We start from the raw sequence: 25,618 nt of genomic DNA, 5'->3' as shown, positions 1-25,618 counted from the left end.
GGCCGATGTGGGCAGGTTGGGCCAAAGGCCTGTTTCCACATTGTATCAGTCTATGACTCAATGAATACAGTATTTCTACTTTGTTACAAAGCATTGTTAATGGAAACTTATTGTTTTTTGTGGTTTCTCTTTGTGATATCAGGTGAAGTCCGACTCCAATCCTGGTGCCTGCGATGCACCCTCCAGGCAGCTTTTCCATGGAGCATCTAATTATAATAAGCAAACTGCCATCTCTGTACGGCACCAAAAATGTTTTTTTCTGCCTCAGTAAAGATCTTATCTAGCTTGGCTGCGGGTTTCTGAAATGTCAGCTCAGGAAAGAAAACATGTGTGAAAAAGTGTGGTCCATTAAATTTAGCAGTACGGTGGGAGTGAGCCTCAGCGGTGGTGGTGGTCCCTCGCGACTAACGGAGCCTCGCGGTGACGGCGGCGGCGGTGACGCCTCATGGGTAGACGAGGGCGCGGGGGAACCACCGTGAGGAGGAAGAACAATGGAGGACCCGGCAAGGGGGAACCGCTGGGAGGGGGGAGAAAGAGGGGGAGAAAGAGGGTGGAGCTGGCTAACGAACTTTGTCAGCTCCAAATGTGGCGACTATTGTATGCCTTGGGCATGCAAGCAAAGAATTTCACTGTGACTTGTCACAAGTGACAATAAAGTATTCAATTCCATTCCATATTAAGCTGCTTGGACAGTAATTTCAATGCTTATTTTGTGCTGTTAAAGTGACCATTCCTGGTAATTACCAGCCTTTGTACTATTTTGGTTAATTATTTGAATTTGTTGCATAGTCGATATTAATCAAGTGAAACACTAATGAAATGTCACAGTTATTTATTGGTTTTCAGTCTTGTCCTGATCTCTACAAGGCCATGATTCTACACATTGGACTTTATGAGCATCGATTTTCTACATTTTAATAATAATTAGTATATTTCAACAGCTTTTCATTCAAAAATCCTATGCAAGCATTAACCATTATTTAATATGGATTAATTACATTCTCAATTGGGATTCATGGCATGATAATGTTTTCAAAATGTTTTTTCCCATGGATATGCCAACCTCCACTAGTCCCTGCTCTGGCCTCCTGGTGGCAGTGTGGAGCAGGAGGTTTTTCAATATGAATAACTTTCATGCACGATTTATATTTTCATTGAAAATTATCTTTGATTTTACAAATAATGGATTTAGTAAACGAAAGGAAAGATACAAAATAGATAGTATCCAGAGGTCATATTTACGGTATCTGTTTCTTTCCGACAAGCAATATTTCTGAATAAGAATGCCGACCCAAAATTTTGCACACCCATTCCTTCCATAGATGTTATATTCCTCTTGAAATTTGTGTTTTGCCCGACATGGAGGTATGATTACACAGAAATGTCTGTTTTCCTTCAGGTTTTGCCCGTAATGGCCGCCTCGCCAACAGTCTGTCTCGTCCCATCTCTGTTTTTATTATTTTAAGTATGTCTTAAATGTATGTTTCAATGTTTATTGATATGTTTTATGTGGGGGGTGGGGAGGATCGGGCAAATCTTTTTCCAATCACTTACCTCGACGGAGATGCGATTTTTTTCTGTGTTGTATCTCCGTCCCCCCCTGCGGCCTAACAACGTGAGTGGTGCGGCCTTTCCTGGAGACCGGCCTGGAGCTTCAAGCCGCGGGCGCGGCGCGGTCTTACCATCGCGAAGCCTGCGATCCTTTGCCGAGGAACGCCAGTGAAAGGGCTCCGATCGCGGTGCCTGTGGACTTTAACACCGTGAAGCTGCAGTCTCGGGGAAAAAGACTCGGGAGCTCGATGATGCAGAGTGCTTAGATTTGTCCCGACGCCAGAGTCTCGTTCATCCCAACGCGAGGGCTTCGGACATTGGTCTGTGGAGGGGTCAAAGGCCCCGACCACGGGTGAACAAAGGAGGAAGATGACTGAACTTTATTGCCTTCCATCACAGTGAGGAATGTGGATTCCACTGTGGTGGATGTTTATGTTAAATTTCATGTTATGTGGTTTTTCACTTAGTATGGCTGTATGGTAACTCAAATTTCACTGTACCTTAATTGGTTAAGTAACAATAAACACGAAGGTGAACTTCCACTTGAACTTTCCCTTTCAGGTCGTGCAACATATTGTTGTGGTGGGGATTAGAAAATATTCTAGTGCAGTCAGATAATATGTTATAATGAGCATGAAGGAACTGCAGATGGTGGTTTAAACCAAAGATAGACACAAAAAGCCGGAGTAACTCAGCGGGACAGGCAGCATCTCTGGAGAGAAGGAATGGGCGATGTTTCGGGTCGAGACTCTTCTTCAGACTGACAGAGTCTCCAGCTTTTTGTGTCTATGTTATAATGATGCACCTGGTAGGGCTGAAGAGCTGCCAATGTGGATGTGAGACTGGCACTCCATCCATTGAGATTGTCTGGGGTTGAATGATGGGCTGAGCACCAACCACACAGCAGCAAGCACATTCTCATTCCCTCCCGCCACAATAAATTTCTGCTCCATCTACCATAAATATTTCATCCATTATCTTGCCTAAACAGAAAAAGTAATTTCTTCAATTCAAAAACCTAAAAATGGAAAATAAGTCACAACTAAGAAGAGTGGTGGAATGTATATCTGAGAAGTAATTTGAATTTCACTGCACCTTAATTGGTACGTGCTAATAAACAGACCTGAAACCTTGACCATGAACATCGAAGAGGAGCCAACGTTGGGGAGGGAGCTCGAGAAGAGCTCACAGTAATTTGCTCTTCTCTCCGAGGGTGTGATTTTCCAGATGTGTTTATAATTCCAAATCCAAGTGACCCTCTAATGCTTCAAAATTGTGCTACGTGGCTCATGTCCCAACTCCTGATTTATCCATCTTATCAAGATCGATTAACCCCAGAGTAATCACTAATTTTTGTTGAGTACATTCTTGCAAGCAACAGTGCATTATTCTCGACATCCTTGTCCTGGCAACTGTGTAATCTAATGTTTGTGTAACTTTGAAACCTTACAGTCACCCAGCACAGAAATAGGCCATTCAGCTCACCACTCACGTAGACCATCAAATACTCGTTTATATGAAACCCCATTTCATTCCCATCACATTCGCCCTAAACTGCGCCACCAACCTACACACGAGGGCAATTGAGAGACACCAATTAAACTGTCAGCCTCCTCAATGTGAATGTTTGGGAGGAGATTTAAGCACCCAGAGGATAGCACATGGTTTCAAAGAGAATGTGGAAACTACACAGACAGTACCCGAGGTAAGGACTCAACCCCTTATCACTGGATCTAAGCAGCAGCACCACCACTAGCTGCACCATTGTGCCATCTGCACTTTCTATTCCTGACAACTCAACTCAAATTATGGCAAGACAGCGAGATTCTATCTTAAAAATTTGAGATAATAGCAAAGTCCACAAGATTACAAACTCATACCCGTGGTAATATTATTCCCACAATAACCTTTTCACCCAATCCCTCTTGACTCACAACTGTGAGGAATGTCATTGATCGCCTACTAGTACAAATAATAGCTGGCCTACTGAAGCCAGTGAAAGGATTTCTGTGTGCTTCATTTGGTGCAGAAATTGCAATGTGTCTGTCAGTGATCTTTCACAAGCAGCTGTCTGCAGCCTTCCCCACTGAAGCCAAGTCCAAATAAAATAACCTGACTTTAGTTTACGTTACATAATTCTACTTTAACCCCAAAGCTAAATATTGCAGATGTTGGAAATCTGAAATAAAAGTGAAATTATGGAAATATTTTATGGCTGTCTGCTGGTTCAGGTAGATGCTGCAATTCCTTGCAAGGGAGGGGCAGTGGAAAGAGCTTGCTGATGTGGTCAGCATTCAGTTCAACACAGTCAATCACTCAACTCTGAATGTGTATGAAGGAACTGCACATGCTGGTTTAAACTGAAGATAGACACAAAAAGCTGCAGTAACTCAGCGGGAAAGGTAGCATCTCTGGAGAGAAGGAATGGGTGATGTTTCGGGTCAAGACCTGAGAAGGGTCTCGAACTGTAACGTTACCCATTCCTTCTCTCCAGAGATGCTGCCTGTCCCAATTCAACTCTGAATGATCTCTATGGATGAAACTTCATGTGCTTCCACAGCTCTGGTCCCACATCCATTGCTCACTTACATTGCCATACATAATGGTTGTGGATTTCTATTGTAGAGTGTCCTTAAAATGGCAAATGATTTTTATTGTGATCAATAACTGTTTGACACATCTGCTTGGCTTGCTCAGTCAGTAGAGGTAATCAAATTTCTGTGCAATCACTGGATTTTCTCCTCTAATTGACATAATTGAAGAGATAATTTACCTCTTGTTTAAATGGGAGATCGAAAGAAACCATGTTTAAATAGTAATTGTTAATTTCCCCAGGAACCATTCAGTTTGGGTGGTGTTAATTGGAAATCCCCTCACATTGGACACGGGGATCACAATGTTTGAATAAGATAGACTATTTAAAAATTCAGGCTGCACAATAACCATGTGATGCCTCATTCTTTAGTCAGAGGGTAAACTGTGGAACGTTGCCAAAGAGGGCTGTGGAGGAAAAGTCAGTAGATATTGTGGAGATAGACAAGTTCTTGATTAGAACGGTGTCAAGGGTTATGGGGAGAATGAAGGAAAATGGGATTAGGTGGCAGAGGTCAGCCATGATTGAATGGCGGAGTGGACTCGCTGGGCCGAATGGCCAAATTCTACTCCTATAACATAATAATGAACTCATTGTTATAACTATTTCTTCTAAAAATGATGACTCGCTGGACACATCAGAATAAGCCCAAATATCAGGAATGCTGGAACCAGGATTTGGGGAAAATTGACAGAGCACAGAAAAGCCTCATGGAGCATTTAGTGTTGCAGACAGCCAGCAGGAAGATTGCACAGAGCACATCCTTTCTCATCAACACTTATGGGACTAACAGGAAGCAGCAAGTGCTGGCCAATGTCTCATTGAATCACAAACTAAAACCAACCGCACCCTTTGCATTCTGCCCTGTGATTTTGTACCATTGCCTATGTGGCTTTGGATAAGGGTGAGGAAAGACTCGGGTTGCAACAGATCTGACTTCCAATCCATCAGTGGAAATCAAACACTTTTGCCCTCATGCAAGTCAAGTCAAGTCAAGTCAAGTCAAGTCAAGTTTATTCGTCACATACACATACGAGATGTGCAGTGAAATGAAAAGTGGCAATGCTCGCGGACTTTGTGCAAAAAGACAAACAGACAAACAACCAAACAAACTATAAACACGATCATAAACACACACATATTCTTTTACATATTAAATATCCTACATAGGCACTGACCAATCCTACATAGGCACTGATCCTTTCCCCAGTTTTGGTCAAAGTCAAGCAAAACCCTCACCGTATTGTCCATGTCCAGGGGTAAGTAATTTGTGTACAAGCATATAATTTACGAAAAAAGTGAAAAGATCCAAAATATGTAGAATTGCAATAAGCATATTGAATAAAGACAAAACCAACTATAAAAGCCAAACATAAGATAAGATTTCAGGAAGAAATTATGCAGCTTTATAGGATGTTGATTAGATCCCACTTGGAGTATTTTATGCAGTTCTGGTCGACCCATTACAGGAGGGATATGGAGGCTTTGGAGAAGTTGCAGAGGAGGTATACCAGAATGATCCCAAGATCAGAAGGTATTAGCTATTGAGAGAGGTTGGACTGACTTGGATTTTTTTCTCTGGAATGCTGGAGAGGGACTCGATAGAAGTGTATAAAATTATAAGATGCACAGATAGGGTAGACAGTCAGAACGGATGTTACAGCTGGTATTACAGCTGAGCAAAGGGGACTATTGAGGCATGAGAGCGGAGCTGGCAAAGATTGACTGGAAGGGGGCTTTAGTAGGAATGACGGCAGAGCAACAACGGTAGGAATTTCTGTGGATAATTCGGAAGGTGCAGGATGATTTCATTCCAAAGATGAAGAAAGATTCCAGGGGGAGAATAAGATGACCATGGCTGACAAGGGAGGTCAAGGACAACATAAAAGCAAAAGATAATGCATCTAACATTGCAAAGATTCGTGCCAGAGGACTGGGATGCTTATAAAGACGGAATACGATACGGACGGAAAAGATGAAGTCCGAATATAAGTTAGCTAATAATATAAAAGAAGATAGCAAGAGTTTCTGAAGACTAAAGAGTTTCTAAAGAGTAAAAAAGAGGCAAGAGTGGACGTTGGGCCACTGGAGAATGATGTTGGAGATGTGATAATGGGAAATCAAGAAATGGCAGAGGAATTGAATAACTTTTTTTGCATCAGCCTTCACAATGGAAGACACCAGCAGTGTGCCTGTAATCCGAGAGAGTCAAGGGGTAGAAGTTAGTGGAGTGGTGATTACTAAGGAGAAGGTCCTAGAAAACTGAAAGCTCTGAGGGTGGATAAGTCACCTGGACCGGATGGACCCCAGGGGTCTGAAGGAGGTGACCTCAGAGATTGTGGAGGCATTAGTTGTGATATTTCAAGAACCACTAGTTAGGAGTGGTTCCTGATGATTGGAAAATTGTGAATATCTTTCTGCTGTACAAGAAGGGAACAAAACAGAAGAGTGGAAACTATAGGCCGGTTAGCCTGACTTCGGTGGTTGGGAAGATTTTAAAGGATGAGGTTACGCAATAGTTAGAAACTCACGATAAAATAGGCCAAAGTCAGCATGGTATGTGAAGGGAAGATCTTGCCTGACAAATCTACTGGAGTTCTTCGAGGAAGTTATCAGCCGGACAGACAGAGGGGAGGCTGTAGATGTTGTTTACCTAGATTTTCAGAAGGCGTTCGATAAGGTGCCACGCGTCAAGCTGCTAGGGAAGGTCAGAGCCCATGGTTTTAAAGGGAAGATACTAGCATGGATAGTGTGTTGGCTGGATGGCAGAAGGCAAATAGTTGCAATAAAAGGCGCTTTTTCAGTTTGGCTGCCAGTGACTAGTGCAGTTCGGCAAGGCTCGGTGCTGGGGCCGCATCTCTTCACATTGTATATTAATGATTTGGATAAGGGGATTTATGGCTTTGTGGCCAAGTTTGCAGATGATGTTAAGATAGGTGGAGGGGCAGGCAGTGAAGAGGAAGCAAGGATTTTGCAGAAGGACTTGGACAGGTTAGGAGATTGGCAGAGAAGCGGCAGACAAAATTCAGCATAGCAAAGTGTGGAGTCATGCATTTTGGTAATAAGAATAAAGACATAGATTATTTTCTAAATGGAGAGAGAATCCAGACATCAGAGGTACAAAGGGACTTGTGAGTGCTGGTGCAGGACTCCCAAAACGTTAATTTGCAAGTTGAATCTGTGGTACGGAAGGCAAATTCAATGCTAACTCTCTTGACTTGACTTGACTATATCAAAAGGACTAGAACACAAAAACAGAAACGTAATGCTGAGGCTCTATAAGGCACTGGTCAGGCCGCATTTGGAGGACTGAGAGCAAATTTGGGCACCATATATGAGGAAGGATGTGCTGGCTCTGGAGAGAGTCCAGAGGAGGTTTACAAGAATGATTCCAGGAATGAGTGTGTTAGCTTATGATGAGCGTTTGACAGCAGTGGGTTTGGAAGGTTGAAGGGGGACGTCATTGAAACTTACAGAATAATGAAAGGCATAGATAGAGTGGATGTGGAAAGGATGTTTCCGCTGGTGGGTGGGAGACTCGGACCAGAGGTCATAGCCTCAAAATTAAAGGGCACTCTTTTAGAAAGGAGGTGAGGAGGAACTTCTAGTCAGAGGGTAGTTAATATGTGGAACTCATTGCAACGGAGGGCTGTGGAGGCCAAGTCAGTGGATATTATTGAGGCAGAGACAGACAAATTCCTGATTAGGACAAGTGTCAAGAGTTATGTAGAGAAGGCAGGAAAAAAGGATGAGGAGGCAGATATCAACCATGATTGAATGGCGGAGTAGACTCGATGGACGGAATGGCCTTATTCTAATCCTATATCTTGTGAACCTATTTCCCAGGCTGAAAATACAAATACTAGAGGGCATAGAGTTAGGAGCAAGGAACAAGATTGTTTTTACATAGATGGTGGTGAGTGCCTGGAACGTGCTGCTGGGGTTGGTGGTGGAGGCAGATACAATAGTGACATTTAAGAGACTTTTGGATAAGCAAGTGGATATGGAGGGATATGGATTATGTGCAGGCAGATAAGGGTTGGTCTTGGCATCAACTTGTTCACCTAGAGAGTTGTGAATCTGTGGAATTCTCTGCAATAGAAGGCAGCGGAGGCTAATTCAGTGGATGTTTCCAACAGAGAGTTAGATAGAGCTCTTAGGGCTAATGGAATCAAGGAATATGGGGAGAAGGCAGGAACGAGGTACTGATTTTGGATGATCAGCCATGATCATATTAAATGTCAGTGCAGGCTTGAAGGGCTGAATGACCTACTCCTGCACCTTTGCTTGCTTCTATGCATCCACTGAGCCATTTTGATGGTTAAGAAGTAGTTGTAGTGCCTTTAAAAACAAATCCTACTGAGCCCAATTTTACCCCACAATCTTTTATCCATCCCTTGGGGAGAAAAACCCTTTTCTCTAAATTATTTCTGCTAAGGTATAAAATCTCGACTATTTCCAGGCATCAAAACAAAATTACAAAACGTTTGGCGAAATGTGAATAAAAATAATGAACTATCTGTTTGCTGCACCTTCCTTTCAGTCTCTGGTTGATGAACCTGATGAGCCAAGCATTTAGCTTCGTAGAGTCTGTCCTCACCTTCTCCGTCATGGTCTGGTTTGGCTCAGCCACCAAGCACGACTTCCAGAGGCTACAGTCCGATCAGCTGAGAAGGTTATTTGCTGCAACCTTCCCACCATTGACGAACTGTACACTGCAAGGGCCAGGAAGTGAGTGGGTAAGATCATCTCATACCCCTCTAACCCTGGCCACAAACTCTTTGAATCACTTCCCTCTGGAAGGCGACTCAGGACTGTCAAAGCTGACACAGCCAGACATAAAAACAGCTTTTTTCCACCAGTAGTAGCTCTACTCAATAACCAAAAATCTGTGGCCTCCTTTTGCTATAGTATTTTATTTAATTCACATGCATAATTGATAGTGTTTTATTATTAATGTTTAATGTTTTATGTGTCATTCCTAACTATATATCATGTTGTCACTTGCGGGCGGAGCACCAAGGCAAATTCCTTGTATGTGATACTTAGCCAATAATCTCATTCAATCATTCATTCAGTCATTCAGTCATTCATTCATTCATTCATTCATTCATTCATTCATTCAATCTTTCATTCAATCATGCATATCCCAAATTGAAGCTCGAAGGTTATTTTAGTAATTACTGCCACAAGCGGCTCTTGCGTGCATATCTTGGTGTGTAATCGCATTTTAATACAAACCAGATGTTTGTTGATTGAAACACCAGTGTTCTTGTGGTCAATTTTTCTTTTCATGAATTAGTGTCATGATGAGGCTTGTGCAAGTAAAATGTGGAAATATTACACCACAATAAGGTGGGCCTTCAATTGTCTATCTGAAAATTTAGATCCACTGTTTGATATAAAATAAGCTCAGAGAAGAAGACAAATCAGGGTTGGACTTGCACAGTAAATGGTAGGGACCTAGGGAATGTTGTAGAACAGAGACTGAGGCGTCCAGGTACAAAGTTCCTTGAATCTAGCAACATGGGTCGACCGGGAGGTGAAGTAGGCATTTGGCACGCTTGCTTTCATCAGTCAAGATATTGAGTATAGGAGTTGGAATGTCATGCTACTGCTGTACAGGATGTTGGTAATACCACATTTGCAGAATGGTGTACAGTTTTGGTTCTACGGAAAGGATGTAATTGATGAGAATGTCACCAGGTCTGCATCATCTGTGTAATATGGAGAGTTGGATTATGTAGGACTTATTTCCCTGGAACAAAGGAGGCTCAGGTGTGATTATTTAGAGGCTTATCAAATCATGAGGGGCACAGATGATGTGAACAGCTATATCTTTTCCCCCAGGGAGGTAGTCTAAAACTTAAGGGAATCGGTTTAAGGTGAGAGGGGACAGATTTAAAAGGGACCTAAAAGGCAACTTTTTCACACAGATGGTGGCGAACAAGGTGCCAGAGGATGTGGTAGAGTTGGAAACGATTATGACATTTAGACAGAAACATGGATAGCAAAGGTTTAGAGAGAAATGCTGGTAAATGGGACTGTGAAGACTGATGCAAAAAAACTGATGCAAGTTAATCCACTATTTCTTTGTTCCCCATTACCACACCTACAGCATCATTTTTCAGTGGTCCAATGTCCACTCTTGCCTCTCCTTTACTCTTTATATATTTGAAAAAACTTTTGGTATCCTCTAATTTCTTCTTGGCTACTTTACCGTCATATTTCATCTTTTCTCCTCATATTGCTTTTTGGTTGCCTCTTGTTGGTTTTTAAAAGCTTCCCAATCCTCTAGCTTCCCACTAATCTTTGCCCTGCTATATGACTTCCTTGTTGCTTTAACTTCATCAGCCACGGTGGCCTCATTCTTCCCTTAGTATGTTTCTTCCTCTTTGGGATGAAAAGATCCTGCATCTTCTGAATTACTCCCAGAAACTCCTGTCATTGCTTTTCCAATCAATTTTAGCCAGCTCCTCCCTCCTGCCTCTGTAGTTCCCTTTATTCAACCATAATACCGATAATCCCGATTTCAGCTTTGCCCTCTCAAACTGCTGGTTGAATTCTAGGAGTTTCTTCACCTTAAGCTCCCGAATCAAGTTTGGTTCATTACACAACGCCAAATCCAGAATTGCATTTTCCCGAGTGGGCTTAACCATGAGCTGGTCTAAGAAACCAATTCGTAGGCATTTTGCAAATTCCTCCTCAAGGGTTTCGGTACCAAGCTGATTTTCCTAGTGACTTGCATATTGAAATCCCCCATGACCACTGTAACATTGCCTTTCTTACATACTGATTGTATCTCCTGATGTGATTGGCGCTCTGCATCCTGCCTACTGTTTAAAGGCCTATAAATAACTCCCATCAGGGTATTTTTACCTTGCAAAGTCAAAACTCTATTCACAAGGATTCTACATCTTCTGATCCTATGTTGTTCCTTGTTAAGGATTAGATTTCATTCCTTACCAACAGAGCCACCTTCTGTCCAGTTGTTTGTATTTTCAATAGGATGTGAATCTGTGGATGTTCAGCAACAAGCCGTGATCCTTTTTCAGCCATGGCTCTGTGATGCCCACAATGTTCGACTTGCCAATTTCTAACTGTGTTATTAGCTCATCCACCTTCTTTTGTATACTGCGTGCCTTTAGATATAACACCTGCAGTTCTGTATTCACCATCCATCTTTTCAAATTGATCCCCATGTTGCCTGACATTAGACTCTTCTCCCTTTCAAAACTTCCTGTCCTATTGCCTATTCTCTAGACTTTTGTAACAATTTCTGTGCGCTTCTTCCCTTTAGCCTTATCCACACTTTTCCAATCTGTTGAACCACCACCTCTGCGTTTTGAATGGTGCTTGATTTTAGCATCAAAATGTTGACTGATATGCCACTGAAATGCAAAGGAGGTGCTGCGCTGTCAGAGGTGCCTTATTCTGGAAGAGAAATTTAACTGAGGCATCATCCATCCTTCTGGGTTATTGTAAAAAAAGACATAATTTCAAACAGCTGGAATATTAACCCTGGTGCTCTGGGCAATATGAATGCCTGAATTGATTTCACAAAAGCTAATATCACATTTTGCATCCCCCCTGGGCAAATATTAATTGCCACGTTTCCTATGATACAAAATATAGTGAATTGGCTGAAGAGTGCTCTGGGATGCTTTAAAAGGCATTATGCAAACAAAGCTTTTCTTCTTTCTGAACATTTGGCTTCAAAAATCTCCATGAAAGCAAATGTCTGGAAGGGGAATAATACTGGTGGGTTATATTGCCATTGGTGCTGAGGACCATTGACCAGTCTCCTCTCTGCATGTCTTCAGCTTTTTCTGATGGGATTGCTTGAATAAATCTAGTGTACCACCATCTATTCCCAGAGGTGAAGATGGTATCTTTCACAGAGTCTTAACATTATTCAGCACAGGAAGAGTGTATTTGACTTAAAATGTTTGTGTCAGCTTTCCAATTAGCTCCATTTCCCCAGGCAAATCTACCCAATACTTCTGTAAATCTATTGCAGATCTTAACAACTTGCCATGCAAAAACAATTCTCATCTCTTGACCTAATTCATGCCAAGTTGATTTTTTCTCGAGAACCAAGTATCTGGCATATACAGTTGAAAATATTTATTACCAATAATCTACAGTAAAATAGTCCCATGTACTTTCAATTTTTATAAAGTATGAATGGTGTCACATTTTCTTTCGATGTTTTTGTTTTCCTGACTTCATAGTTAATTTCCTTTAGACAATAATACCATGTATTCACTTTTATTAGCAGGAAGAAAATCTAACATCAAAAGTAAAGGTTCTGCTAACCACGTGAATTAATTAGTTGCAGACTCGCTAACACTCTAAACTCGAAACGTCACATATTCCTTTTCTCCAGAGATACTGCCTGACCTGCGGAGTTACTCCAGCTTATTGCGTCTATCTTCACTCTTAGAGTACATAAGATCTTCTGTTAGGAAACCCTCACGTAAAGAATGCTTTTGGCGATTGTGGAAAATGTTACAGTTTATGTGCACAGACATAGAAGTATGCTGCATAGCCTCACTCCCTTGACATCAGCCGAACCTCCATTCCAGATTACAGGTGCTGTAAACCAAAAATAAGCTACTCATTTTTCATTCCATATTCCATGAACATTGAACATTTTAATAGATTAAATGCAGTAAAAGGAGATTTTTATGTCTCCTTCATGTTCAAGTACTTCATGGTTTATCTGCTATATGCCCATCTTAGAGTTCAAAATTCTATCCCTTTGTCTGGAATTTTCCTCCTGTGGAAAAGCTTTCCCTCCATTAAGTCTCTTTATCGCTTAAATCACCTTTAAAATATAATTCCCTGGACTTCTAAAGGGCATGTAAAGGCAAGTTTATGTGAGTATCAGGAAGCAAAGCAGTTAGATGTCAGAGCTGACCTGAGAGCAGTGGATTAATGCTCAGCATAACAATTTAATCTCAGCATGTCTTCTCGTTGGAAGATTTGTGTCCAGACACTTCTCATTTACCTATAATGAAATTTGTCGTTCCTGCTCCTGTAATTAATTAATCACCATTGAACTATTGAACGGGTTTTATAAATGACAGAAAATCACTAAACCTTTTATATCGCGTTTCTTATTTAATTCCACTGAAATAAGAGGCTAGCAGAAAGGTGTAAGAGTTACAGCACAATTTTATATTCATTAAAATTAGATCAATTGAAACAACTGCCGACACAAAGGTCCACTTTCAGATTTTCAGCACTAGCGATGTATCCAAGAAAGTTTATGTTTTTGCATAATGCTTATTCTCAACCCAATTTATTTAATTATAGGCATTTTATTTGCAATTTCACTTTCCTTGCAACTCACAGAGAGGGAGAAGCCATAAAGCGTTTAAGAAGGAATTGCAGATGTTGGAAAATCAAAGGTAGATAATAATGTTGTAGAAACTCAGCGGGTGCGGCAGCATCTATGGAGCGAAGGAAATAGGCAATGTTTCAGGCCGAAACCCTTCTTCAGACTGATGTTGGGTAGGGGGCGGGGGGGGGGGGGGTATAGGGGGGGGGGGGAGGGGGGGGGAGGGGGGGGAGAAGAAAGGAGAAAGGAAGAGGAGGAGTCAGAGGGGCTGAGGGAGAGCTGAGAAGGGGAGGAGACCGCAAGGGCTACCGGAAATTGTAGAAGTCAATGTTCATGCCGCTAGGGTGCAAACTGCCCAAGCAGAATATGAGGTGCTGCTCCTCCAATTTCCTTATCATATTCTCTGTCCAAACATCAACCAAAGAGCTAAATACCAGAGGTGTTGTGGATGTCTCTGGCCATGACACCAAGGCAGCATTTGATTGAGGGTGGCTTGAAGAAGCGCTGAAGTCAATGTCCTTGAAAGGGAAGACACTCCAATGACTGGTCATAGCTTGCTCAATAAAAAAAGATGGTTGTGGTGGTTGGAAGTTTATCATCCCAGACCCAGAACATCACTGCAGGAGTTCTTCAGGACAATGTCTGTGGCCCAGTCATCTTCAGCTACTTTATCAATAATCTTCCGGATATGTGCATATTTGTTTCTGGTCGCACAATGTTAATTCCATGTGAAATTCCTCAGCAACAAATCAGCCCACTCCTGTGCACAGTAAGACTTCGACAAAGGTACCAGAAAAGACCATGTTTGACGAGAGAGAGTCTAAGTACTTCCCTCTTGACATTCAGTTATGCTGCTATTGCTGAGTGCCATGAGGGCCATGACTGACCAGAAATACAACTCTTTACAAGAGTTGGGTTTCGTGCAGTGAGTGACTCACTGCCTGCTGCCTGAAACCCAAAGCCTTTCAATATCTACAATAAGTCAATAATGTGTAGTGGAGTGAATGTGTAGTTTCCACATGGTTGAACAACACTCAGGAAACCTAACAACATCTGGCACAAAGCATGCAGCTTGAATGGGATCCCATCCAACGCCCCAAATATTAATTTATTCCATGCACCATGGCTGCAGTGAGTTCCATCCATAAAATGAACAGCAGCTACTTGCACGGAATAGTCCGACAGCACCTCCAAAACCTGCAACTTCTACCATCCTGAGAGAAGCATCTTGCTGATGTCCGCGCCACACATCGTCCGGTCTTGGAAACGCATCACCACTTTGTTCATCATCGCTGGCTCTAAATCCTGGTATTCCCCCCCCCCCCCCCCCCCCCCCCCCCCCCCCCCTCTCTCACCGACAATGTGCAGGGGCTTCCTCACAGCACTGCAGCATTTCAAGAATGTGGCTCATTACTACCTTCTCAAGGGCAATCAGATCGCACAAAAATTAGTACATTTAAAAAAAAAACTGGGATAATTAATTTAAAGTAGCTTAATTGGAATCAAAATTGAAAAGTAATTTCTTCACTTCATTTTATTGAGTTTAATGACAGAGGATCAACTGCTTGCATATACGTATACATTGGTTAGGTATTGTCTTTTTGTCTGTTTGTTCCTCAACAGCTAAGATCTGTTATCGATTTGTCGAGGTTTTCATTAACTAACACCACAGTGCTGGTCAACTGGAATGCAAAGCCCTCCGTGTGGCTCCAATTCAGAAGGATATCTATTATGTACACATAATTTTTACTTTGCCCTTCATGTCAGCCATTCTGAATTAAAACTCATGCACTGAATTTAGAAAGATTTATGTTTCATCCTAATCTTAACACAAAATGGGATAGGAATTAAAATATCCCAATTCCCTTTGGAGAGAACAATATACACTGGATTTATACCACCAGCAATATATAATGTGCAAAACTGTTGCAAGATCTGCTGCTCAATATTTATTCACCTTGTCCTCAATTAAGGTGCATGCAAATTTTACAATTTACATTTCATTGGAATCAATAACCATGATGTCTAGCAACACCTGTTAAAATGATTTTTGGATGATTAAAAATAATAGCAATCATCTCTTCTGTTAAATAATTATTTCATCTAAACAAACACAATGAGAAGTGTACATCATTGTATTAGCAGGTGCGAATCATTAATTCTCACCAAGAATTCTTCCCAGACATTTTAATTCTGACGATTTTTTTAAATGGCATCATCATAGAATATTTCTGATGCAAGAAGTGGTCATTTGCGTCCTTCTTAGGTGAAAAATGCCACACATCTAATCGTATCTATTACAATGTCAGTAGGTTGCAGTTCATCAAATGCACATCCAACTCTTTCATAAATGTGATGGAGGTCCTATGATCTGATAACTTAAAACCCATAACACAATGGCTTTTAACCCAATACCTTTAAACGCATGCCCAAATACATGCCCCCTCTTATTTTTTGAAGCCTCTGCAAAGCAAAATAGGTCTTTCCTATATGCCTCTTTTAAGTCATAACCATAATATAAATCTCAATTATATCCCATTTCAGCTTTTGATCCAACGAATACAATCAATCTCACCCCAGGCAACATCCTCATAAATCTCCCATAAACCAGTAAACCTTTTCAACTACCTTATCACCCTGAACTGTTACTTTTGTGACATGCCAACACCCCTCTCTTACTCCAAACCCTCTGCGTTCTCAGTTTTCCGTTTATTGCCTTGCCTTAATGCGCTCCCCAAAATGCACACAATATTACAATTTATATCTCAAATCCTCCATGGACCAGGATTGCAGAATGTAACTTACATTTTCAGTAGTTCCAGTGATGACATGTAGACCGTCATATGTTGATTTGATGTACATGCCCTAGAGAAGGAAATAGGAACCAGAATACATGAACATTGTATTTTCTGAACAATTTATTCCTTTCATTACAATACTTAAAGTAAATGAGTCTAAACTAGTTTTAAGAGCATGTGGAATGATTTTTATACTCAATATTCCAACATATTTCTAATTTAACAACCTACAAATAACATGTCTTTGATGTAATAGTTCTGCTTTGACAGATCATAACTTAAATCATAAACACATCTTCATTGAACTTGGCTCTTCTAATACAGTGCCAATGCTGCAGAAAATGCAGAAGTTAGTGGGAATGTTACTTATCTACATGATCAATGCCAATAGTTCTATTTTTTCAATAATCGTCCGCTTACATTCAGGAAAGCAAAATGTTGGAGTAACCTGACTTATTTCTGACAAAATATTCTTAACTCAGGATTAAAAAAATCGACACACTCCCTATTATAAGCATCAACATATACTTTTTAGAAAGCATTCAAATGCTTAATTAATGTCCTACTTATAAAGTTGATTTTGCAGAATTAATTTCACTTACTATGGTAAACTATAAGGAACCTATATGAATATCAATCAAGCATAAACATTTGCAGGAACACAATTTATTTCGCATTGGCAGGCAAACAGGCTGGTTTGGGCAGATAATCTTGAAGTATAATTCAAGTATAGTTCTCATGTTATTGTAGAGAATGGGCATCACTTCAAGAACAAGTGGAAATACTTATTACACAAGCAAAATCAATAAATGTGTCCTATTTTTAAAGCACCCAGTTATGTATAAACAAATTGAATGCACTTGGATATTGAAATCTCAGAAGGTATGTTCATTTGCCAGTGTCTTGTATCCAGTAAACTGAAATAAATATGAAAACCTCTCAAAGAGTCCATGTGCTCCTTAAGTGCATCTGTTAATATATACTGCCATTGATACGTTGAAACACCAGTACTGGCTCATTAAATGTAGTTCGATAAATACTACATCTTCTTTATATTTTTGTTACTGCAATCACTCCATCTCCTCAATTACATTAACCTTGTTGATGCAAATTGCACTTATCATTGGAGTGGGTTCAATCTGTGACTGTAAGAAGCAGGATAAGGCATAGTCCATTCATTCCATCGATCCTGCTCTGCTATTCAGTATGATCATGGCTGATCCAATTTGGTTCAATTCCACTTTTGCACCCTATCCCACACCCTCAGATACCAATGCAATCCAAATATTTGTCAATCACTGTCTGGAATATTCCATGATTCCATTGCTACACATATCTAGGGAGAGATTTGCAAAGATTCCCAATTCACCAAGAGAAGATATTGCTCCTCAACTTTATTTTAAACAGACAACAGCTTATGCTATGCTCCCCAGATCCCAAAACTATGCTCCCCAGATCTAGATTCCCCCACACAGTCAAACATCCTCCCGACATTCAATCTCTGACACTCTCTCACAATCTTTTATGTTTTAATAACATCAACTCTCATTCTTCTCGGGCAAGGATCCTTGAGCATTGCTAATTACTTGCAGTACTTGCGTGCCAACCCTTTGTGCTGCAACATATTGTGGGTGTCTTTCCAGTTAAGTAAAACGTTTGCTTTTTCATTCGTCCTTCAAATGTAGATAAAGTCATATTTCCTCCATTATGCTCCATCTGCCAATTATTTGCCCACTCACTTAACCTGTCTATAACCCTTGGCAGACTGTGCCTGCCTTACAATTTATTAACCCATCTACCTTTGCATCATCAGATACACTCGGTCCCTTTATCCTATAAATTAATCTAAACTGTAAATAGATGAGGCCCCAACACTAATCTCTGTGGCACTAACTAGTTGCCGACAGCCGATCTGAAATCATATCCCAACTCTGTTTTCTATTGGACAATCCACTATCTATGGTAATATATTACCCCAATCTGGTACTCTTATCTTATGCAGTAATCTATTAAGTGGTTTCTAGAAAAGCAAATACACTGCATTTTCTGACTCCTCAATACACCCTGCTTGTTATATCCTCAAAGAACTCCAGAAAATGTGTCAATCACAATTGTAGTTTCATATATCTATCCTGATTCTGCTTGATTGGCTAAATGTCCTGTTTCTTACTTCATAATGGATTCCAGCATTTACCCAATGACGATTATATATCTAGCATTTAATCACATGTGACATGTGGGCATTCTTTATTTGAGTGTGTCAAAGGACGAATACAAGCAGCAAGAGCTCAAACTAAAATTTGCAATAGGTATGAAAACTCATCTCGCCGCTACTTTCAGGTAGAAGATACAGGAGCCTGAAGACTGCGACGTCCAGGTTCAGGAATAGCTACTTCCCCACAGCCATCCGGCTGTTAAACTCAACTCATACAAAACTCTGAACATTCATAGCCCATTATCTGTTTATTTACACTTTATCTGTTTATTTATTCATGTGTGTATATATTTATTATAAAATGGTATATGGACACACTGATCTGTTCCGTATTATTCATGCCTACTATATTCTGTTGTGCTGAAGCAAAGCAAGAATTTAATTGTCCTATCTGGGACACATGACAATAAACTCTCTTGAATCTTGAATCTTGAAATGGAAGAAGTTGTGAACAAAATTTTGCAAAATTATTTTCTTGTTGCATTCAAATGACTCCTTGATGCACTTATTCAGAATGTTTTAGCCCATTATTTTCCTGTAAGGGGTTTTCACAGCAAAACACAAAAGCAGAGCAATGGCTCAGCTAATAAACCCAATGATCAAAATGATAATTCCAGTATTTATATCTCTTAGTCCGTTCGGTGAAAACACCGACTAGAATACTGTAAATCTCCTTTATTTCACCAAGGTGACCGTGCTTCTCTGTCTTGCTCTGGGAAGTTCTCCCAGTGAATCACGGAGAAAATACATGTGCTCAAACAAAGGAATTAGCATATATATATATATATATATGAATAATACAGTGGGAGGTAACTTACAAAGGGCGATGATTCTAGACCAATAACTACAGTATCACAAGGTTTTATAGGTGGGGATAATCTCTCCACCCCATTACAATCATACACAGCATAATACATCTTAGCCAATCACAATAGCATTGAACATCACATGTTTTACAAGGAAAATGATGTCACAGTAAGAAAAGTGAACCCTAACTTCAATCAGCCCCTGATCTTCAAAAACAGAATACTTAACCCTTTAATCCTAGAGTGTTCCCAGTTCTGTATATTCTCAACAGCTCCAGCAACCCGTGTTCAATCTCGACTTCAGGAAGTAACTCTGGAGAGAAGGAATGGATGATGTTTTGGGTCGAGACCCTTCTTCAGACTGACATCAGCGGGGGGGGGGGGGGGGGGGTATGGGGGAGGGGAGATAGTAGATAAGGAAGTGTAGAGGTGAAGGGAATAGAGATCAAAGAAAATGTAGAATTGATCATTGTTAGCTGGGAGAAGGTAACAACAAAGCAGATAAAATGTAGTCGGAGACAGAACTGGGAAGGGGGAGGGATGGAGAAAAAATGGATAACAAGGGTTAGAGGTCAATGTTCATACCGCTGGGGTGTAAGCTGCCCATGCAAAATATGAGGTGTTGTTTCTCCAATTTACATTGGGCAATCAGCGAAACGATTGCCGAGCCTGCTCTATTTGTATGGTGTTGGACGATAAGACCATCAAACATAGGAGCAGAATTAGGCCATTCAGCCCATTGAGTCTACTCTGCCATTCAGTCATGGCTGATCTATTTTTTTCTCTCACAACCCCATTCTCCTGTCATCTCCACATAACCTTTCATGCCCCATCTAATTGAAAACATCAATCTCTGCCTTAAAAATACCACAGATTCACCACCCTCTAGCTAAAGAGATTCCTCCTCATCTTCAATTTGAAGGCACTCAGAGGCTGTGCCATCTAGTTACAGAATCCCATTACTGGAAACATCCTTTCCACGTCCACTCTATCTTGGCCTTTCATTATCCACTAGATTTCAATGAAAATCCTCTTATCCTTCTAAACTTCAGTGAGGAACTCTATTCCTTGGAGGGCAGGAGGATGAGGGGTGATCTTATAGAGGTGTATAAAATCATGAGAGGAATAGATCAGGTAGAGGCACAGAGTCTCTTGCCCAAGGTAGATGAATCGAGGATCAGAGGACATTGGTTTAAGGTGAAGGTGAAAAGATTTAATAAGAATCTGAAGGGTAACTTTTTCACACAAAGCGTGGTGAGTGCATGGAACAAGCTGCCAGAGGAGGTAGTTGAAGTAGGGACTATTTTAATGTTTAATAAACAGTTAGACAGGTACATGGAAAGGACAGGTTTATAGAGATATGGTCCAAACGCGGGCAGGTGGGACTAGTGTGGCTGGGACATGTTGGTCAATGTGGGCACGTTGGGCCAAAGGGCCTGTTTCCATGCTGTATGAATCTACGACTTGATGACTCTATGACACTGGTGACAGACCTCCAGCCAAAATAAGACCCTTTCACCCCGAACCTCATCTTCTACGGGTAGGCCAGTTCCGAATTTTAAAAAAATCATGAAACTATATTTGTCGAACTGGAGGTGAGACTTGTTTTATAGACCTGTGAACCACAGGTATTGATAGATGTGACACCTCATACGCCTTGTGCCTACAACTGCAACTCTTGAGAGAATTTTAATTCAGAAAACAAATGGACCTTACCAATCCTTCACTGGGTTTAATGTTTGTCAGCTGAATGACCTCCAAATGAGCAGACTGTGAAACCAGTGGATCAGATGAGAGAGAGATAATGTGGTCACAGACCCCCGACAGCGTTTTGCACTATGACAGAGAAAAAACATAAAAGATTTAATGCACATTGCTGAGAAATAATGGGATAAATAAACCAATCAATTTAACATTTTCGGACACATACGATTTCATTTATTTATAGATATTGTTTATGACACTTTATAAATACTTTTGTTTTGTTTTTTGTATGCCGTTTCACACTTGCTTTTTATTCTTTTATTCTGTTCGAAATAAAGAATAAAATAAATAAATAAATAAATAAATAGACATACTGCTAAATTAAAATTGTTTTACTTTTAAATCATGAGAAAACACCTTATCTTATTTCACAGAATGTTTTCTTGGAGCCTCGTGCTGATGTTGGGTGAAATATCTTAAGCAAAATAAATACTTTAAAGCTACTAATAACTTGCGATTAATCCCAAGTGCCATTCTGTTTTCACAGGTGAAGCAAAACACAGCTAATCCCAAGATCCACTTGAGCTGCAGAAATGTCTCAACGCGGGAGAATGGGGCTAGGAGGGAGAAATAGATCAGCCATGATTGAATGGCAGAGTAGACTTGATGGACCCAATGGCCTAATTCTGTTCTTATCATTTATGAACTTATCATCTCCCCAGAAAGAGATAAACTCCAAACTAATCATTTTCTAGATCGCTTATCCTCGACCAAAAAAGACCCGGGCACCATCAAATTCCTCAAGGGTTCTCATAATATTTTTATTTCTAATTATTTTTAAAGATTACTCTGTGGCCAATAGGCTGAAACCCCAAGACAACCAGAGAGTTCCACATAGGCATCTGCGCGGCATGGGCAAGATGCCATCCAATGATCTAAAAGTTAGTATAAATTGGATAGGACCCAACAAGATCAAGTCCCTGATTCTTCCCATCTTTTATGTGATCATCTCCCTTTTTGTCCTTAGATTTTTAAGTGAACATCTATGTTTTGTAAATGTAAACATAATCTTGGCTATGTGCACGTTGCAAACATGACAATACATGGTAGATTACACAGCAGAATCTTAGATATATCTCTCCTTGCAAGGAGCACCACTGATAACTTTCGATCATCTCAATATGTATTATTGAAATGTTGAGGATTATTTGCCACTCAACATTAGCTCGGTTTTGTCCAATTAGTCTATGTCATCATTTATTATACATTGAAGCCTCCCTCCTTTGTTCCTCAACTATCAGCACAGCCCTCTTTTCCTTTCTCCCTTGTTTTCTTGTCCAGATTCTCCTTAAATACATCCATCCCACTCACTAAAATAGTAAGATTAAACGAAAACTTACCAGTTTGAAGTTTGATCTGTATTTTATGAGGAGTTACGATGAGGGATTACGTGAAGAACCCGTCCAGCACGCATGCGCGACATACTTCAAAGCAGCGGTGTGGAATCACAGAAAGACACAGTAATTGAAATAAATATAGTAAACAAAAGGAGAGCTTAGTTACCAGTTTGATCTCTATTATTGAGGGTGGGAGCGGAGGGCACGTAATCCCTCATCGTAACTCCTCATAAAATACAGATCAAACTTCAAACTGGTAAGTTCTCGTTTAATCTTACTATTTTACTTCGGAGTCACGTGAGTGACTACATGAAGATTTTAAAGCTCTGTGATTTCAAACCGTGTAACAGTTCATACTTCACTCACTGCCGAAGTCATTTGAGGGAGGAAGTATTTTATCGTAATCAACCATGAATCTGTTTGTAAAAAACAATAATGGTGTTTATTAACAATAACAAAAAACAAATTGCTCCCCCGGGCTAAATTATATATTTGCAGATTGTAATATTTTCTCTGCAAATGAAGCAGGTTCTGCCAACGGCTTATCATAAAAAGTTTGAAACGTTCTTTCCCCAGACCACCCCGCTGTAGCCAGGATGTGGTCTATTGGTACGTCCATTCTCTTAGCCGCCGACGTGGATGCTGCCCTGGTGGAGTGAGATTTATACATGTTAGTATTTATACCAGCGGCTTTCAGCACCTGCTTGAGCCATCTTGAAATGGTTTGGCTCGTTACCCGGCCATAAGGTTTCTTGTGGCTGACCCATAAGGCTTTTTCTCTCCCTCGATGGATTTTAGTTGTGTCAATATAGTTCAGTAGGTGGGTCATGGCACATAACCGTGGTTCTGGTGGGTAGGCCCGGTATTCCATGACTGGATTTGATGTTCCTGGCCTGCTCTGTTTGACCAGCCCCTGGATAGTAAATGAGACATGGTCTGAAGTTATGATCATGTTGTCCAGTCGTAATAGGTGAAGTGACTGGACTCTTTGTGCTGACACTAGTGCCATCAGCATGACCGTCTTCAGAGTTAATTGTTCCAGGGTGAGGGACCTGGCTGGTGACCATCCCCTGAGGTATGTCAGGACCACACTGACATCCCAGATATGGGTGTACCTTGGTCTAGGGGGATTGGAGTTAAATATCCCCCTCATGAGCTTGATCACCAGCGGGTGGCATCTCATGGCCTGTTGTCCTGGTGCCTGAATTAAATAGGCAGACAGAGCACTTCTGGCTGTGTTAATGGCGCTGTAGCTGATCCTTCATTATGGTGAAGGCCTGCCAGGAACTCCAGTACATTGGTTACTGTTGTGGTTGAGTAAGTGGTTCCTGTATCCGAACAGTATTTCTCCCACTTCTTGATACTTGATAAGTATTGTTTCCTTGTGGATACACGGTGGGATGCTATCATGGTATTAATGGTGTTTTCTGACAATCCCAGGCCCAGCAGAGGCCTTTTCAAAATCTGCAACCCAGCAGTTTAATTATATTGTGGCATGGGTGGCTTATGCCAGATACTGGGTGGGTTAGCAATTCTGGGCTACTGGGAAAAGTAATTGGGGTCTCGAAGATCACGTCGAGGAGCACTGGGAACCATGGCTGTGTAGGTCAGTCGGGTACTATCAAAATACCTGAAGCAGAGTCCATTTGTATTTTGCGTAGTACCCGACTGATGAGGCAGAAGGGAGGAAATGCATAAAAGAAGAAATTTCCCCAGTCCAGCGCGAACGCATCCACAGCTGCTTCCTCAGGGTCTGGTTCCCAAGCGACATACATAGGAACCTGGTGATTTAGTCTGGATGCAAATAGATAGATATCTGACGTGCCATATTGCTTGGTAATTTTAGCAAATACTTTGGGATTTAACATCCATTCGGTGTTATCATTGAATTTGCGTGGCCTGGTGTCTGCCACTGTATTTAGCTTACCTGGCAGGTAAGTTGCGGATAGCCAAATATGTCTGTCGACACACCATTGCCAGATTGTGTTGACCAATTTGTCACATGATATCGATTTTATGCCGCCCATATGGTTAATATAGGCCAACACCGTGGTATTGTCTATTTGTAACCGAACATGCAAGTGATGTATATTTGTTGAATATGCTTTTAATCCATAAAATGCAATAATTAACGTAGGGTTAACGATGATGATAGAACTATGCCAAATGTTCTCTACCCACCACTGTAGCTCTGATATTGCTTCAGTGGGTAATTTCATGATCCGGTCAAAGTGACCTGCATGTCGTTTTAGTGCCTGCACTTTTGCTCTTTGTAAGTTTTGATAGTGCAGAGGTCCAAATTGTGTAGCTGGAAATGCTGCTACCATTTTTCCAATTACTCTCGCCACTTGTCGAATGGTTGGTCGATCATTGACCATTAAATTGTTACATGTTTGTGCCAATTCTGCTGTTTTGTCTTTTGGCAGATTTACAGAAATGTGGACTGAGTTAATTGTGAAGCCCAGATAGTCCATGGTTGTGGATGGCGTCAACTTAGATTTATCTGGATGTAAGACAAATCTCAAGGTTTCAAACAATTGTTTGGTAGCTGACTCAGCTGATATAGCCAATTCCATGGTTTTGCCTATTATTAAGATATCATCAAGATATGCCATGACAATATGTTTTTGTTTTCTTAATATTGCCAAGGCTGGTTTTAGTATCTTGGTGAATAATCTTGGGGCTGATGTTAAACCGTTACGCAACGCTTTAAGCTGCCATATTTGCCCCATCCAGGTAAATTTCAGGTATCTGCAATGATCCTTATGAATGGATACTGAATAGTAAGCATCTTTAAGGTCAATGCTTGCCATGAAATATCCTTTGGAAATCAGTTGTTTGACAGTTACAAACGTTTCCATTTTGAAATGTATATACTTACAAACATACTTAGTGAAGTTAAGTCAATGATGATGCAACATCCATCATCTCTTTTGGTTTTAGTGAATATGTTAGAGACAAATTCCAAAGGTTCATGTTTGGTTTTTTCAATGATACCCTTTGTAATTAGCCTCACCAGTTCAGCTTGTCCCTCTCGTTTTTCTTTAACTGAGAGGGAAAAGACCCTTTGGGGTGCGTGCTGAACTGGTGGCAAGTTTTCTAGAGTAAACTCTATTTTGTATCCACGAATGCTGTTGAGTATATATTTGTCATTCGTGATAGACTTCCATGCTTGCACAAACAGGTGTAATCTCCCCCCTGTTAGTAT

General features: G+C 40.8%; 1 protein-coding gene across 11 annotated transcripts in view; it reads right to left on the bottom strand.

Moving 5' to 3' along the window:
* cnksr2a (connector enhancer of kinase suppressor of Ras 2a) overlaps positions 1-25,618 on the bottom strand; it is a 496,167-nt gene that overhangs the window by 250,214 nt on the left and 220,335 nt on the right. For all 11 annotated transcript variants that reach the window (XM_055644411.1, XM_055644413.1, XM_055644414.1 and 8 more), the window contains exons 6-7: positions 21,026-21,145; positions 16,296-16,355 (exon numbers count right to left, since the gene is read on the bottom strand). In XM_055644411.1, coding sequence (XP_055500386.1) covers positions 16,296-16,355; positions 21,026-21,145 — 180 coding nt within the window. The remainder of the gene's footprint in view (positions 1-16,295; positions 16,356-21,025; positions 21,146-25,618) is intronic.

The sequence above is a fragment of the Leucoraja erinacea genome, chromosome 13 (genome assembly GCF_028641065.1).
Source record: "Leucoraja erinacea ecotype New England chromosome 13, Leri_hhj_1, whole genome shotgun sequence".
Classification (NCBI taxonomy): domain Eukaryota; kingdom Metazoa; phylum Chordata; class Chondrichthyes; order Rajiformes; family Rajidae; genus Leucoraja; species Leucoraja erinaceus.
The sequence above is the reverse complement of the archived record's forward strand: the minus strand, read 5'-3'. Positions and strand labels throughout refer to the sequence as shown.